This window comes from Antedon mediterranea, chromosome 1 (assembly GCF_964355755.1).
Source record: "Antedon mediterranea chromosome 1, ecAntMedi1.1, whole genome shotgun sequence".
Classification (NCBI taxonomy): Eukaryota; Metazoa; Echinodermata; class Crinoidea; order Comatulida; family Antedonidae; genus Antedon; species Antedon mediterranea.
Window position 1 is genome coordinate 39,601,671 of NC_092670.1, and position 18,453 is coordinate 39,620,123.

General features: G+C 33.0%; 1 protein-coding gene across 1 annotated transcript in view; it reads right to left on the bottom strand.

Annotated features, from left to right (window-relative positions):
• The window catches only part of LOC140059087 (uncharacterized), a 53,097-nt gene extending 36,073 nt beyond the window's left edge, over window positions 1-17,024 (bottom strand). The window contains exons 1-7 of the mRNA XM_072104957.1: window positions 16,895-17,024; window positions 3,594-3,710; window positions 2,909-3,061; window positions 1,907-2,158; window positions 1,216-1,378; window positions 962-1,086; window positions 401-685 (exon numbers count right to left, since the gene is read on the bottom strand). Of these exons, the coding sequence (XP_071961058.1) occupies window positions 401-685; window positions 962-1,086; window positions 1,216-1,378; window positions 1,907-2,158; window positions 2,909-3,061; window positions 3,594-3,710; window positions 16,895-16,970 (1,171 nt within the window). The 5' untranslated portion in view covers window positions 16,971-17,024. The remainder of the gene's footprint in view (window positions 1-400; window positions 686-961; window positions 1,087-1,215; window positions 1,379-1,906; window positions 2,159-2,908; window positions 3,062-3,593; window positions 3,711-16,894) is intronic.
• Between the last annotated feature and the right edge of the window lie 1,429 nt (window positions 17,025-18,453).

An 18,453-nucleotide genomic window follows, 5' to 3' on the forward strand; every position in this document is an offset into this window, starting at 1 on the left:
CAATGAATAATATCCATAAGGGGAAATAGGCTAAAGCCCAAACGGATTCTGCACTCACTCCATACAATAGTTAAATAAACCATGTTATTATACCTCCATGAAACCCTTATATCAAGGAGATTAAACAATTGTATTACAAATAAAACTATACATAAATAAAGTGTTTTGTTAGAGCATCTTTAAATATTGAAATTGTTGGTGAACTCTTTATGTATGTAAAGGCCAACTCAGACGAGGCCCGACGTCTTGACGAGTTGTCTTATGCGATAGCGTCAGGCATAGTTTTTAGGTCGTCACAAGAACTTTAAACATGTCACCCGACGAGATGACTCATCAGGCCTCGTACGATGCTGCCTGAGGTGGCATATCAACAATAAGTACTTTTGTATGAATGACAAACCTCCATATGAAATAATTATAAGTCCTGTGGGTTCGGATATAGATCCTTCAAACACATTTGCCGTGACTGGCGTGGTTGTGTTGGCCCCTTCAACTGCTTCAACTCTCACTACTTCGTGTTCATCCCAATCCGTATAATAAACGAATCCTCGGTGATAAAATACATCGAACGGCCTTCCTTGAGCGATTTCATGAACTAGTTGATTCAAATTCCCCCAGTAATCCATTCTTCGTATCATAGACCCAAGCCCAGTAGAAGTGGATATAGCAACGTACAACCAACCGCCTTTAAAAACAACATTACATGTTATAACACACCCGGATTGTATTTTTGCAATTTGATTGGTCAAAAATACACATCACGTCATTTGGAATTAGCCTTACCAATGAAAAAATGATATCTGATGGTGATAAATAACAGGCTCTTATGCACGTTCAACTTTCTGTAAACATTTTGAGGATTTTTACCATGCGACATGTTGTGCGCGCCGTCTATAACTGTCAAAAGTCCGATGATCTAAAGCTTTTATTTAAAGGAGTTCAATGAATTTGCAACATATACCTTTGACATCCAATGACAGACCATTAAACCACCCATCTACTTCCATTGCTATAGTAGTCCTATCTTGGCCCTCATAAGAACTTCGTTCAATTTTATTAGTCTTCCTGTCACTCCAAAATAATGTTCTAAAAAAGCATGTACAATATGTGTTTTAATTTTTTTTTCTACAGTCAACCTTCCAGTTGCTTGTATTAAAATGTGTATATTTTTATTTTCGTTACCGCTCGTCTGTGTAAATTGGCCTTAATACAAACCTGTTTGAAATAAGTGCCAGAATTCCTCTTGGCTTTTGTAGACCGGTATTGATTATAATTTTGCGATCACTTCCATCAATTTGTACAGACTCAATTGTATCGTTTATTGAGTCAGTCCAAAAGATGGTTCTTGTTAAATGATCAACCGCGACTGCCTCTGGATCTGAAACAGAACAACACATTTCATTTTATTTTATTTAACTTTACTAATAACTTAAATAAAGCAAAGGAGCCTAAATGAAAGCATAGCTTGTTTGTATATATATTGCAATATACATACAGTGCAACATCAGAAAATCTTTTTTGATACAATGCAAATACAAAAATATATTTATAAAATAAAGTATAAACTGTTATCAAAATATTCAATAAGAAAAAATATAGTAGCCAATTAATGGTCTAGATTTTAATGTAGTATTAAGGAAGAAACCACCTCTTTTGAGATATTCCGGTGACATCCACTATGAAGAGGACACGCTCCTGTGAAGTGGACAAGTGAATGTTGCCCCTATTAAGTGAACAATTTGCTGGGTTCAGACAGTGTCACTTTAATAGGGGTTTTACTAGACTAAAGAACACATAACACATGTTATTTTTTTTAAACTTTCCTAATACTACATTAAATAAATAAACGACAACGATTTGATGCAACTGTACCTGCCACCTCTGAAAATAAATTAAAATAACTTACATGTTATATTTTCACTGACAACAATAGTAAAACTGCTTCCGCTGAGCGGCGTCTTTAGTATCAGCCCGTTCTCAACGTCTGTTATATAAATTTCTTGTAACACTGGATCATAGTCGATTCCAGAAAATCCGTATGTACTGTTATAATAATAAATTTGTAAATCAGTTTCATTATTATTTAATCTTCCGCCATAAATTGCTCCGGGTGCACCATCTAAAACCATGAGTATGTCATTAGTCTCACCATCTGAAACTAGATAAAAAAAAATATCTTAGGCTTTGAATTATTCACTGCAGTTACAGGTTAAAATTGTAGGTGATTAAAGTTTCATTGGTTACATCCTAGGCCTATAAAACTTTTGAGTCAGTCTCAGTATCATAATTGTCAACCATTTTCACATCTGCAGATAGTAACATCATATTTTGTAAACAAGTGCATGTGAAGACAATTTGTTAAAATTCTCCAGAGATTTTCCGGCCAGAAGCCTGATTTTTGATCAGAGATTGATACTGTGCAACTTGCACTGGTATTTAACTGACCAATCACTACCGGTACATTATGCTGAAAAGTGCTTCCAACTATTATGACAATACTTGTGCAAGGTTCGCAAAATAATATGTTTGAAAACGTGGAATCAAAATATATGTTACAATGTTTAACAATTTATGCAGTGTGAAAGGGGTTCAAATAATGTAAACCATGGGGTATAAAATACATCTTGCATGTTGTAACTTAACTTACTGAGTGATGTAACTTAACTTACTGACTGAGTGATGTAACTTAACTTACTGAGTGATGTACCTTAACTTACTGAGTGATGTACCTTAACTTACTGACTGATGTAACTTAACTTACTGACTGATGTAACTTAACTTACTGAGTGATGTACGGTAACTTAACTTACTGAGTGATGTAACTTAACTTACTGAGTGATGTACGGTAACTTAACTTACTGAGTGATGTACGGTAACTTAACTTACTGAGTGATGTAACTTAACTTACTGAGTGATGTTAAGTTCCATGGTTGTAATCCTAAACACATTGATTCATCAGAACCGTCTGAACAATCAATATATTGAGAATCACACTCAAAACTTCCTGGAAGACACAACATTGAACCGGATATACACTGGAACTCATCTGCATTGCATGTGGCTGCAAAATGATAACAAAATCAGTTAAATTGAATAATATGACATGTGGTTGGATATTGGAATTTGAAGAGACAGGCCTTTTTCATAATTTGTTATATCAAATTTGTAATGATTTTACTGACATACAAACACTAAGATTGAGTAACAATTCCAATAAAATATTTTCCTGTAAAATTAATTCTTCTTTTGATGTTTTGATTTATATACTTTTTACCTAAGAAAAATGCCACAAATTTACATACATGAGAGTCAATTTGACTTTCCTATCTTATAAACACAAAAAAGTCCTGTGTAGCTATATATATTTTTTTATAATCAACAAAAGCACTTTTAAACCTGGAGTTGCCCTTTGACTTTTTTTTTAATCCCACCTGGCTTAACTACCTTTTTGCTTGACACAAGGTCAACATCTTGTGGGTGAATGTGACCGAGGAAGAATAACTTACCATATTGTATAGACTCAAGTACTAAACTGTACTACTTTCCTTTCCACACCTTTTTACAATGTCTTTAAAGTATCAAACTGAACTTACTACAATTGACTTCATCAGATGAATCGCTACAGTCACCTGTTCCGTCACATCTTCTTGTATAATTCGAAATACATTCACCATCCTGGCAGGTGAAACCATTAGTACAGGATTGGCATTCTATTAAAAAACAAATAATACATGTGTGTTACGTGCATTGCGAATTACACGTGTCCACCGGCACATCCAGCGCTCCTGATCAATTGGAATCATCTTCCGCTCTCCCGCTAAAAATGCAATTTCTCCCGATATTTTAAATAAAAAACAAACAACATTCTGACATTGATGTTGGGCCTATTACTATAATTTTGACTACTATGTACTACTACTACTCTACTACTCTGTCTAGTAGAAAAGAGAATGACATATATGATAATAGCGCCCTCTAACGGCTGATGTAATATTATAATAGCGCCCTCTATAGTTATAGCTTATATCTTTTTCCGAGTTAAGTTGGGAGAGGCCGCGACAACGGTATTTTTTACTCGGGGTACCCGAGTCTAGGACTTACTCATTTTCTCCTCCTCCTCCATCTGGACACTATTGAGTAAAAAGTGCGATTTTTAAAGTAATACTCCTCCCTTATTAGTTGTAGTATTGAGCTGGGATTTGGCATGAATATACTACAGGGATATGTCCTCAAATCTATAGAGCCAGATTTTTTAATTTCAAACAGACGCAGCTATATGACGTCTCGAAGATGGTACCATGATAGCCGTATTTGGTAGGTTATTGATGTGTATGTGACGTCACATCCCGTCTTATGACGTCATTACAGCTTCATTTGCTGTACCCCGAGTATCGCACATTCGTGCTTTTTGTTAAATAATTTGTTTAATTAAGAAGCCACAATGTGTGACACACACCACAGCGTTATGTAGTCATATGCGGCTTCTTGGCGTAGTGGTTATGACGTTTGCTTAACACGCAGAAGGTACCTAGTTCGAGCCCGGGCGAAAGCTTTTTTTTTAAACTTTATGGTGAAAAGTACTGTATACGCAATATGATAATTATACACAGTATATCTTATTTTTATTATTTTTTTAAATACTTATTTTGTGTAATCGGTAATTATCACTTTTACACATGTTTATTTTGCTTTGTGCTTATTACCATATGTAGTTGTAATTAAAATGGATTAAAAAACTTTGTGTAATCCACATTTTAAGTGTAAGAGATTTCGTAGTGTAGTGGTTGTCAAGTCTGCTTAACACGCAGAAGGTCCCGGTTCGAGCCCTGGCGAAACCTATTTTTTCTTTAACTTTATGGTGAAATATACTGTATACATAATATGATATAGAGTATATCTCGTTTTATTACTCGGGGTACCGGAGTCTAGGACTCTCTCATCTTTTCCTCTTCTTCTTCCATCCGGACACTATTGAGCAAAAAGTGCGATTTATAAAGTACTACTCCTCCCTTATTCGTTGTAGTATTGAGCTCGGATTTAGCATGAATATACTACAGGGACATGTCCTCAAAGCGATAGAGCCGGAATTTTAAATTTCAAACCGGATGCAGCCATATCACGTCTCAAAGATGGTACCGTATAGCCGTATTTGGTAGCGCGGTTATTGATGTGTATGCGACGTTACATCCGGTCTTATGACGTCATTACAGCTTCTTTCGCTGTACCCCGAGTATTGCACATTCGTGCTTGTTCAATCAAGCGGCTAGCTAGGTATACACAATTAAAAAAAAAATTCTCTTTCAAAAATCCTCATTTATGGTTCTCATTCGTGGTTGGATATTTTATAAAAAAGACAGAAGCCTTGTAAACCTTAGTCTTCACTCCATTTTAGAAACTGTTGGTGAGGCCGAAATTAATTTCTGTGCCTCCTTGTGGTTTTTTGTAATTACAATTGTTATGATTTACGCAATTGAATAAATCAATAAGAAGTAAAGAAATCTCAGTGATTCAGCAAATGTACAAACTTTTTATATAAAAGTATTGACGACTTAGACAGCGAGTGCAATCATCCGATAAGTAAAGAAAAAGTGAATAAAAAATTATAAAGATCAAAGAGCCGATTTACGCTTGTGGACAAAATATTTTGATTTGACCTTTTTACTTGGTATAAAAAAAATGTCAAAATACTTTAGGTTGCTAAATGTAAATAGTGTATGGCATTACAAGAACGTCATGCTAAGTATAAAAACAACTTTTCCACCAAAGTTTGTTTTTGCAATTCTTCGCTTTTTTACAGCACTACAAAAACAGTTTATTCGGTAAAAAAGTAATACAAAACTTACGCTTCAATATGGGCGCTACTATCCCATGAACTAGTTCATGATTATCAGGTAATGTGACAAATAACGACACGATGCAACACCCGAACTGTCACCTGATTGGTCAACTTGCTTTGCGCCTAGTATACAGTTATATACATGACCTTATTTGGTCTGATATCGAGTTTTTTTTGTTTAATTTATTTATTTATGTGTTTATTTATTATGTATTTACTTGTTTTGCTTTCAACAGTAACTTCTGTCACTGTCGCGTTTTTTAGGCCTACCATAGGCTAGCTATTAATTATTTCGTTTTGAAGTAGTAGCTAAAAAGGCAGTAGGCCTATAGTACAATTGAAATATAATAATATAAACATATATAAAACAAGGTTTTCTTTCTTTAAAAACTGCTGAGTCGTCTTCAATTATTTAACTTAATTCCTCGGCTGTAAGTTTGCACAATAAGGATTATTTTTTTATTTGAGGAAAGGAGACGTATTGTTACGAATCTTGTATCTGAATATGTATCACAAAATAATATATAATAACACTTTTTTTGGAAAATGACACAGCTATAAATTCAATTGACTAAGTAGTTTCTGGTTAACAACAATGCATTAGCCTCCTAAAGATAACGAGTGTCGGAATCAAATGCAATTTATTTCTGAAAGAGTTACAAATGCTATTGAATTCTATAGAGTTCTATAGAAAATTGTATAGAGCTCTGTGGTATTCTAGAAGTACAACATTTCCATGAAAACCTATTTCAATTTCTATAGAATTTATTTCATCATCCGCATAATAAACATGTATTTCTAATAAAAGTGGCGGCACCAAGAAAGCAAATGCTTTTGTCAGGGACGCCTAACAAAACAGGACAAAATAATATATACCGTATTAAATATCACAGAAATGAAACTAATCCTAATGGTACATTTCAATTGCAGTATAAATCATATTAATACATTCGATATTGGTAAAGGTAAATATATTTAAAAAAACAAACAAAACATGGTCACTAAGTATTGTTTGATAATAAATAATTTATTGTCTATAGAATGTTTCTTCTTTTCTATAGAATCTATATGGCCGCGCAACTAATCTTAACATCCATTGAATGGAGAATTGCAATACAGTGAATTGGTTTATGCGCATGTATTAATATAAGTTCCTGACGCGAAAAAAAAATGCGCAACCAATCGAAGTCAAGATAAATGTTTGATTGGCGCGAAACATATTGATTCCTGTAAAAGAAAAACATGCTGTCTGGAAATGTAAACGAAAGATATTCAAACAAACAAAATGTTTTTCTAACATATTGTTTGCGATATACTGTAAATATAGTCACTGACATATTTATATTGTAGTAATACATGCTGAAATAATTTGCTGTGTGTTTCAAAAAATCTCACAATGGTCCGAGTACTGACACGTGGTAGGTGGCTGCTTGCCGAGATGGTAATACTTCCATACCGTTGTTAAAAGATACGTCTACGGACGCACGCACGTACCATATGGTCACCATTCAATAGTGTATGGTTCCATATTGACATAACCATAAGGACATTTCGTCGTCGACACCACGAAGTGACACTAACCGCGTAATTGATGAAAACAGCGTTTCGAGAAAAACGCGATTGAAGAAACGAGCTTCACAAAACACACGATTTCGTCCTCAAAAAATGTCACTAAGATTTTTAATTTACATACATACAAAGTTAGACAATCCAGCTACCCATTACTTTAATTTAATTTAAATCATATTAATTAATTACCAAGTAAATTAAAGATAAACATTAGTGTCACTTCGTGAAACTGAAAAATTCATTTCCCTACGCAGAGTCGTCTTCAATTATTTAACTTAATTCCTCGGCTGTAAGTTTGCACAATAAGGATTATTTTTTTTATTTGAGGAAAAGAGACGTATTGTTACGAATCTTGTATCTGAATATGTATCACAAAATAATATATAATAAAACTTTTTTTGGAAAATGACACAGCTATAAATTCAATTGACTAAGTAGTTTCTGGTTAACAACAATTGCATTAGCCTCCTAAAGATAACGAGTGTCGGAATCAAATGCAATTTATTTCTGAAAGAGTTACAAATGCTATTGAATTCTATAGAGTTCTATAGAGTTCTATAGAAAATTGTATAGAGCTCTGTGGTATTCTAGAAGTACAACATTTCCATGAAAACCTATTTCAATTTCTATAGAATTTATTTCATCATCCGCATAATAAACATGTATTTCTAATAAAAGTGGCGGCACCAAGAAAGCAAATGCTTTTGTCAGGGACGCCTAACAAAACAGGACAAAATAATATATACCGTACTAAATATCACAGAAATGAAACTAATCCTAATGGTACATTTCAATTGCAGTATAAATCATATTAATACATTCGCTATTGGTAAAGGTAAATATATTTAAAAAAACAAACAAAACATGGTCACTAAGTATTGTTTGATAATAAATAATTTATTGTCTATAGAATGTTTCTTCTTTTCTATAGAATCTATATGGCCGCGCAACTAATCTTAACATCCATTGAATGGAGAATTGCAATACAGTGAATTGGTTTATGCGCATATATTAATATAAGTTCCTGACGCGGAAAAAAAATGCGCAACCAATCGAAGTCAAGATAAATGTTTGATTGGCGCGAAATATATTGATTCCTGTAAAAGAAAAACATGCTGTCTGGAAATGTAAACGAAAGATATTCAAACAAACAAAATGTTTTTCTAACATATTGTTTGCAATATACTGTAAATATAGTCACTGAAATATTTATATTGTAGTAATACATGCTGAAACAATTTGCTGTGTGTTTAAAAAAATCCCACAATGGTCTGAGTACTGACACGTGGTATGTCGCTGCTTGCCGAGATGGTAATACTTCCATACCGTTGTTAAAAGATACGTATACGGACGTACGCGCACGTACCATATGGTCACCATTCAATAGTGTATGGTTCCATATTGACATAACCATAAGGACATTTCGTCGTCGACACCACGAAGTGACACTAACCGCGTAATTGATGAAAACAGCGTTTCGAGAAAAACATGATTGAAGAAACGAGCTTCACAAAACACACGATTTCGTCCTCAAAAAATGTCACTAAGATTTTTAATTTAACAAAGTTAGACAATCCAGCTACCCATTACTTTAATTTAATTTAAATCATATTAATTAATTACCAAGTAAATTAAAGATAAACATTAGTGTCACTTCGTGAAACTGAAAAATTCATTTCCCTACGCAGTTTACGCTTACGAAGTGACACTAATGCAGTTAGTGTCACTTCGTGAAACCGCAAATTCCATTTCACCGCGTATTTCTAGTGCGTTGGAAGTGGCACTACTGTGTAATTCATAGCTTTTCAATGCAATGATCTTACATCATAACAATTATGTATGGTCCTTGATAAGTGAACAATACATTCCAAACAGTCATGTCTCTTTTAAGTCTTGCCTGCACTATCCAACTTGCTTCATCTTCCTTTTCCATCACATTTTTGCTCAAGAACCATCTCTTCCTTGTTGCATGGCCATCTCCAATGAGATGGCCATTCAATGTATTGTTTTCATTGATTTTCCCTTTGATTCAATTCATTTTTCCATTATTTTAGTTTGTTAGTTTTCATAAATTCTATTTATTTTGATTTATTTTTTAAGTGTTGTATGTTATTGTCTTATCAAATTGCATTTTTGTGAGGTTTTTTCTATCTAATGATCACCTTCGACTGGATGGACCACCCTAGTAAAATAGTGTTGAAATAAATAAAATCAAACTTAATGTGACCAACATTAATGTGATGTGCTTAAATGGACAGAATGGCGTAATCCCTACCATATTTGGGCACATCACACTTTTTTTGTCAAAATGGTTTGATAGTGTAGACAGGGTTAGGCCTAGGTTATTTATAAATGAAACAACCACATCAAATAAATCTAAAAACATAGGTTGACCTACTTTAACACTTTTAATAAAACCTAATACATAGACATATAAATAGGCCTATCTGGAATGTACAGTAAGCATAATGAACATATTCATATTTTTTTTTCCATATTATAATAAATATTAATTAGTTATTTTTTCAACATTGAACAATTAATAATTCAGTAATACAATACTTATGCCAGTATTAATTTATATCAAAGATTTTTCTCTATTGTTATATAAATCATTATTAAATACTTAATCAATGTCGTTACATTATTTTTTTCTATTATCAGTATGCTTTTTAATTTATTCAATCCATTGTTCTGTGATGTACACATCCTCTAAAATGCTCATATAACATAAACACTTGCTACAGGCTGCCTACACCTCCCCTTTTTAAACCTTTGACTTGATACCTTCTCCCTTAAATTGAGGTAGACAGATTGCTTGTTGATCGAATTTCGGTTGTTCCCCCTTACCTTATTTTCTTGAAACTGTTCTGAAAACAAAAAACACATTTTAACAGTGATTTCTTATTGTTAAAAATCAAGCAGAGTAGTTTAGCCTAGAATAGAGAGTCTACTCTAGCCAAGTAGTAGTAGTACTACTACTACTATTCCCTGGGCATACACATACTCTAGTTTGTTAGGCCTAGTTAGATCTGGGCCAGCTGGCTATGCCTAAACGTCACAGAAAAGTAAAGTAGGCAGGATCCCAATGGAAATAAGCTGATAAGCTTTTTGGGCTATCCTGGAAAGTCTTTTATAAATGTATTATTTGTAATGTCCGTAATTTATGTTATCACTTTGTATGTATTTTTTATGATGATTTTCCAAATAAATTCAATTCAAATCAAATCAAGCCGCGATATTTCTTTTCGTACATAAGTTGTTGGGGACCCCTCGTGAAACGTCACAAAATAAACATGAATATTCATTAATAATATCCATAAGGTGTGACGTAAGAATTCAGCTAACTACAATTCGCTAATGCAAACGATTTCTGTCGAGCCGTCTGTGTAGTCGAGTGGATAAGACTATGTTAATGGACTTTACATGTCGATGTATGGGGTTTGACTCCCATGAGCTACTTCTTTTACTTTATAGTGAGAGAGAGATTATTTAGAGGGTTAGGTTTAGTTATATTTAGGAAGTAGTTCGGCTATCTTTCACATGGGGTCCCCAACTGTACGAAAAAAAAAATCGCGGCCAGTACTACTAGGCCTAGGCTAAAAGTGGGTCAAATTACTGTTTTATAAATTATAAAATAAATATATAATAGGCCTCGACATGACGGATATCTGAGCGGACTAAAATTCTTTAAATAAACTAATTAACTTACCGTCTTTCTTGATAAAATGCAATCTGTAGGCTAGGCCAAAACTGTAAACAAACGCGCAAAATTCATTACCCGTGTGGCGCTGGCAAGCACACATACGGGTATTTAATAAATAGTGTCACTTCGTAAAAACGCAAATTCCATATGATAGTGTTTTTTTATATTGTCTAATTAATGTAATTAATTAATGATATTTGAAAGTTTAGATTTTGTGAAAACATAGAGTTTGATATACATAATCATGGAGTATTCTTTACTCCATGACATAATGAAAATATCGAAAAAAAAATTTTTTCAAAAATTACAGATTTTTAGGTTAGTGTCACTTCGTGTAGTGGTGACGATGACGATTTTATAACAAAAGTGTTGTTACAGTGTTTACGATATCACAAATTAATATTTTATTAAATTTAATAACAGTTTTAATATAGGACTTATCGATCCGGAGCAAATTCAATGATAATGACGGTGGTAGGTTGCTTAATACAATTAAAGGCCCGTTCACACTAGGACGATAACGATCGACGATAATAGACAATAATTTGCATTTTTCATACATAAAATAAAAGAAATATAAAACCTTTTCATTCTAGAACTATAGAATAACCATCTATGCTTCCTTTGATGACAATTATATTTCCACACGTCCAATCAAATGACGTCATGATTAGTAAGAGCAATAATATCGTGATAATACAACGATTTTATTGTTTTTATGTATCATGACGTCATTTGATTGGAATTTTAAAAATATTAATTTTATCAAAGACAGCATAAATGATTATCCTATAGTCCTAGAACGAAACCCTTTCTAATTTCTTTTGTTTTATGTTTAAAAAATGCATGCTTATATATTTATCGTCGATCGTTATCGTTCTAGTGTGAATGGGCCTTAAGTGGCATAACCCCAATAGTACAGTCACATATGTAAGGAAAACTAGCTCCAGCTCGATATTAGTGCCAAAATAGATTTTATTGGCTAACTTTGTTATTCTTGAGTTGCTGAATTCAAAAAAGTTAGGTGCCATTTTTTTCGACCACTCCTTCAGCCGCCATTTTGTATTTCAAAATGGCCGACATTCCACACTGAACTTTGTCATCCATGGTATCATCGGAAAGGGAATATAATACTGATCATTTTATCCCATTACATCCATATAAAAAAATGCATAGTTACATAGTTATTTAACAATAAAACAAGTCACGTGACCAAAAAGGTCAAAAGGTCAACATTTTAATTTTCTCAAATACTTTACTGTTTGGTATCGTAGGATAGCTTTTTTTATTCTGAATACAGTTTTACTAATATCTATTCGATTTTCCTTTATTTATTGTCATAATTTTCCAATTATGTAAATAAATTTTTAAATGTACAATAAAAAAGGTCTCTTCCGTATTAAAGATAAATACGTTTTTTTTTTATTCATTCAAATGTTGGTAACATTTATCTGGTTATAATAACAATTTCAGTGTGTGAAACTACTTTAGTATAAGATAAGTTTTACTATCAAGATCCTCGATATGCCCGGTTTTCGCATTGCAAGTAGAAAACAAGATCAAACAACCATTGCTTTGCAGGTAAATTAGTTGCGACGCAAACATGATTTGGAGGTAAAGTAATTGATTTTAGTACCTTTTATTTGAGCAAGTTCATACAACTACTACAGCAGAAACAGAAACGTAACTTTGGAAAGTAATTTAGATTTGTCTTAATTCTGCTAGTTAATGTAGTTTTATTTATAACTATATCCAGTGCAGTGGCGTCTATGCTGTTTTTTTCAAACATGGTTTTCTGCCAATAGCATGGTTGTATGTTGTAAGCCTAGGCCTATATATATATATAAAGTAAATCGATAAAAAAGTTGTTGCTTATTTAAATTAATTTATGTAGGCCTACACATTCTTATATTATATATATTGGATATTTGTGTGACCATAAAGGCAGGATAGAAAACAGCTCATCTATACTGTGTATAAGTGGTCGAATAATCTTCCACCGTTTCAGATGATAACATAATTTTATTGAATATAAATTAAATCGGTGGCTCACAAGAATACAAATACTAACAACAAACGGATACAATAGGATCATGCCCAAGAACAATAACCGATGACTGAAAGGCCGATTCTATCTTCTACCGGTGTGTGGTCGCACTCCACTGCATTTTTGATAAATATAACTGAGAAATGCAGTAAAAGTAACAAAATTAAAATACAAATTTATAAAAGGGAATTCAATAACTGAAATCGTTAAATACGGTATATATTTATAAAGAGTCTGTAGTTAAAAGATTTCGTTTTTCTCAAACTAATTTGAATATTATTGCTGGAAAGCGGATTTTGTTTCCCTTATTTCCGATAAGTTCTTAAAGTTAAGTTACCAGAAACAAGTATAGTTTGATTAATTATTCTATGTGGCTTTTAATAATAACCACGTATAGTTAGGATTTATATTGCGATAATCACAAACCATACGTAAAAATCAAAGGGAACCTTTAGATGTTAAAAACACCGAATTCGTTTCTTTACAATATCGATTGGTAGTTTGTAAAGGCAGCAGTATAGGACACTGACTTTTCTTTATTTCGTGTAAACTTTATTTGAGGAAAACTAATTGATCTTAATTTTTTTTTTTTAATTCTTAAGATTTTTTCACTGTATAATAATATCAAATGAAAAAATGTTTGCTGCTGCACTTCATCTGAGGTTCAAAGGGAAAGGCATGCCAATTAACATTGGCATTGTGAACAGATGGCTTTATATTGTGTGGTACCCGCTTTGACAAAAATACAAATGATTTTGAACGCTACGCAAATGATACCATGACCCGTAGCATTTTTTTCTTTTTACGAAAAACAGAAATATAAACTACTAAAAATAAAATAGATTCAGAATTTCTATCCAACGAAACAAAACAAAGATGTGACGTGACAACAGTTGATTTCACCATTGTTCACGGACTATAGTTATTTTGATTTTAAAGTAAATAACTCGGAAACTTGACATTGAAGTTAAATGTAATCCAGTACCGTACGGTACTTATTTAGTATTAAGATAATATATAATATACTATAAAACATATAAATGGACAATAACAAAGTAGAATGAAAATCAAACAAACATTTGAATGAATTGTAAAACCAATAAGAAAAACCGTATTTATCTTAATACGAAGGAGACTACTTTTGCCATTGTTAAAATGAGTATAGCGATTTAATGAATAGGCAAACTGCCTTAAAATGTGACATGTTTCGATAAACTATTCTCATCAGAAGAAAAACAGAAAACAAGTACGCCTAAAGTACTTATATACCAATAGGACAGATTGTATGTAAATAAGAAAGTAATTAGCATGAAAAAACAACAAGGAACATTTAAAAACAATTTATTTACATAATTAGAAAATTATGACAATAAACAAAGTAAAATAGAATAGATATTAGTAAAACTGTATTCAGAATAAAAAAAAATCTATCCAACGATACCAAACAGTACAGTATTTTGGTGAAATTGCATTTTGACCTTTTTGACCTTTATTGGTCACGTGATTTGTTTTATTTCGCAATAACTATGTAACTATGCGTTTATTGATATGGGTGTAATGGAATAAAATAATCAGTATTACATTCCCTTTCCAATGATACCATGGATGACCAAGTTTAGTGTGGAACGTCGGTCATTTTGAAATACAAAATGGCGGCTGAAGGAGTGGTCGAAAAAAATGGCACCTAACTTTTTTGGATTCAGCATTTCAAGAATAACAAAGTTAGCTAAAAAAAAATCTATTTTGGCACAAATATCGAGCTGGAAGACATAATAACCCGTACTACAATGAGTTACATTGCCACCAGAAAAATAGGGACCGGTACAAAATTTTACTCCACGCGAGTTGGAGGCCTATACGTGCACGTAACATCAACTCCACAAAATGCTATTTTGACCGCCAGGGACGCCATAAAATGTTACATAATTTCAATCAATTGAAGGATTCTTAAAAAAAGATTACGATGTAAAAGGGAGATTTGGTTAAATGTTAAGAATATAAGTCACCAGTGCTGATTTTCTATAGCTATGTTAATCAAAATACTAAAAATAAAAACCAAGGTACGACTTTAAGTCCGACGATTATGGTTCAAATAGGTATTATAGCACACCCAAAATTTGGTGAATAAAAAGTTTAAAACGTTTTGAATCGAAAGTATTTTCAAAAGCAATTGTGTTGCTTTACTTTAGTTAGTTTTATGAAATCTAGCTTGCCTTACCCTAATTATGATACAAGTGGTTATAGACATAAAAATGTAGAATTTTACTTCCGCCGAGAATTACCTGACAAATGTTGCTTCGCTCCCCGGCTCTCTCTTGTATTAATTCTTTACACTATGAATAAACATACATGTTTTGCTTGATGATTTCGTCTTTGTATTTTTTAACCGGAAAAAATGAGAGAAAAAATTCAATCCCGGATGCATCGGATCCGGAATTGAGAAAAATCAATAATTATAGTCAAAATACACAGCACCCTTTTTCCTGGAATTGATAACTACTAAATTTCCTCCTTTTAATCTTTTGAATAGGCCTAAAAGATATCTACATGGACGTATACATATTGTGTATCTTCATAAATGAAACCAATTGATATAGGCTACACCTAATTTGAATATACAACAACGTGATTCACTACGTATCATTATCAAGTTGGTCTAATAATAGTTGCCACTTAAACTTACTTAAAGTTAAATTTCTTTTTTAAACACGAATCAGTGTAACAATTAGGTCCTACATTGTTGTTCTTTTAGAAGAATACAATACGATATCTATGTAATGAAATCAAACATGTCTACTGTAGCTAATTATAAAAGAATGTTTGTTGTAAAGCAAAGGGACACTCAAGTGGGTACACAATGCAACAAGGCCAACAGCCATTAAGTCGCGTGCTACAATGCATAGTGATACCGGACCGACAGACAGACCGACCGACAGACCAACCGACATAGTGAACTATACTGACTGAAATTACCGAAAACATGTTTAAAAATGTTGAAATGTTTAAAAACATTTATATTTTTTAATTTACACGTGCGTAGCCTGTCACTTTTGACGTGCTCGTATAACGTAATTTCGAGTTGAAAAGTAAGTCAAGAAAACAGAAATCGGGCAAAAAGAGTGCGGAACAACATTTAACGCGCAGTGCGCGCGCAAAAATATGCGCACTCATGGCAATTTTGTAAACGCTTAAAATTGCCTGAAACGTACTCTTATTTCATCGAAAATAAATTTTGAAAATTTTAAGCGCGCGTACGCATGCGTTACATGCGCTACGCACGTAATTGTATTGCCATATGATGATTTATGCCCTGAAATTTATGAGTACCAAATTTTATTTAATTGTGATTCATGGTTGTGAAGATATGATTACAAACGTGATTTCGTTAAATCGTGCGTAGACCGCGTAATTTTTTATTGCGCACCGTGAAAACATAACCACATCGATTCCTGGCCATAAGGAATATACTGTGAAAAATTGACCTAGCTAGATTAAACTGATATCAAGATAAGGTCAGAAAGCGATAAAACGCATAGTGATACCGGACCGACCGACAGACCGACCGACCGACATAGTGAACTATAGAGTCGCTTCCACGCCACTAAAAACAGGATTCAGGTGAGTCAATCTACGTGAACAGAGGACACACTGAAAGTATAGGCGATTGAATCTTACAATAAGACAGCCTCAAATGATCTTGAAATCGTAAAATATATGAATTATTCAAAACACTTACTAATTAATACAGGTAAAAGCAATCCAAATATCACACAAAACGTAAACTTGCTTGGTGCCATTGCTACGACATACATATACTGTCTTTAGTTTACGATTGTTCACATTCAGGATCACACAGCTATTAATTAGAGGTATGTACGTGAACGATAAAATATAACCACTTTTGAATTTAGACTCGCTGAAGCGATTCATTAAACTAACTTTCTATAGCGGGATTATCAATAAAGCCACGGTCTGTCAATTCACCAACAGTGAAAGCGGTGTCTCCACCCATTGTGGATTTAGTGTCGCAAAATAGAACACTATAATGAATAGGGTCGGTACGTCACTTTTTGACGTAGACGATATTAACACGGGGAGGATATAAATAAATCCCGTTGCGTTTTCCGCATGCATTCGACCTCAGTATTTCAGTATTTTATTGGTACTCACTTTAGAATCTGTGGCACACACCTTTCGGTGGTGCCGTCATACAAAATAAACAACAACATTAAAAAAAGTAAATGATGATTAAACTGACATGACAAATCGTCATGAACACATTGATAAACAAACAAAAACACAAAAACACAAAAAAAAGATAAATTTAAAAAAAAATAATACATTGTAGCAATCATACTAATCAAATGAATAAAAATAAATAAATAAAAACATTTAAAAAAAAAATGAAATCCTCTTCATCATTCGAATCTTGCAAACAAGGAAGATCTTCCCTAATGCAACATATATAAGCCTTGTCTTACACTATCAAACTTTATGTGACTATAAAATGTGATGTGCCTATATATGGACATGATGATATCACATCACTACCATATTTGACCACATCACTACCATATTTGACCATATCACTAGCATATTTGGGCACATCGCACTTTTTTTGTCAAACTAGTTTGATAGTGTAGACAGAGCTTAAGAAACATATAAACAATTATGTTAAGATAATTAAATGATGTATGTTCATTTTTTAATATGCTAATTTTTCAAAAATGTATGTGCAATTGTTGATGTCATGTACAGCACAATATAGCCTAGTTGTGTTCATCATATAATAAAGAAGACATTGTGTCATTATTACTATAAATATTATTAATTAAGCAAAATAATAACCGCCTGCTGTAAATTATTCATACGGCATCATAATAATTATTAATTGAATATTTTACCAATATATCAGTCCCTGTCACCATATTCGTTATAATATTCCATATGTTACACAAATCCATAATATTTAATTTTTATTAAACCGTCGTTTCTATTTGGTGCGAGGTTTCGTGACAAACGTATAAAAATTGCTGGAAGCAAGAAAGGTTTCCTACCTACGATTCACGTAGTACACAAAACAAGTGCGCGTAAGCGTGGTTCCCACTAGTACGCGCAACGCAAGCGAGTTGACCATGACACACACAGCTGTTCCACAGATAGAAATAAACCGAAGCGCTCCCAACGTTAGTGGAGTAGTTATATAAACAAACAAGCAATACCTATCGCACGTGTGGCAAGGAGAAGCAATCGTGCATAAAATTAGTAAACTTAAATAGCCAATGAGAACGTAAT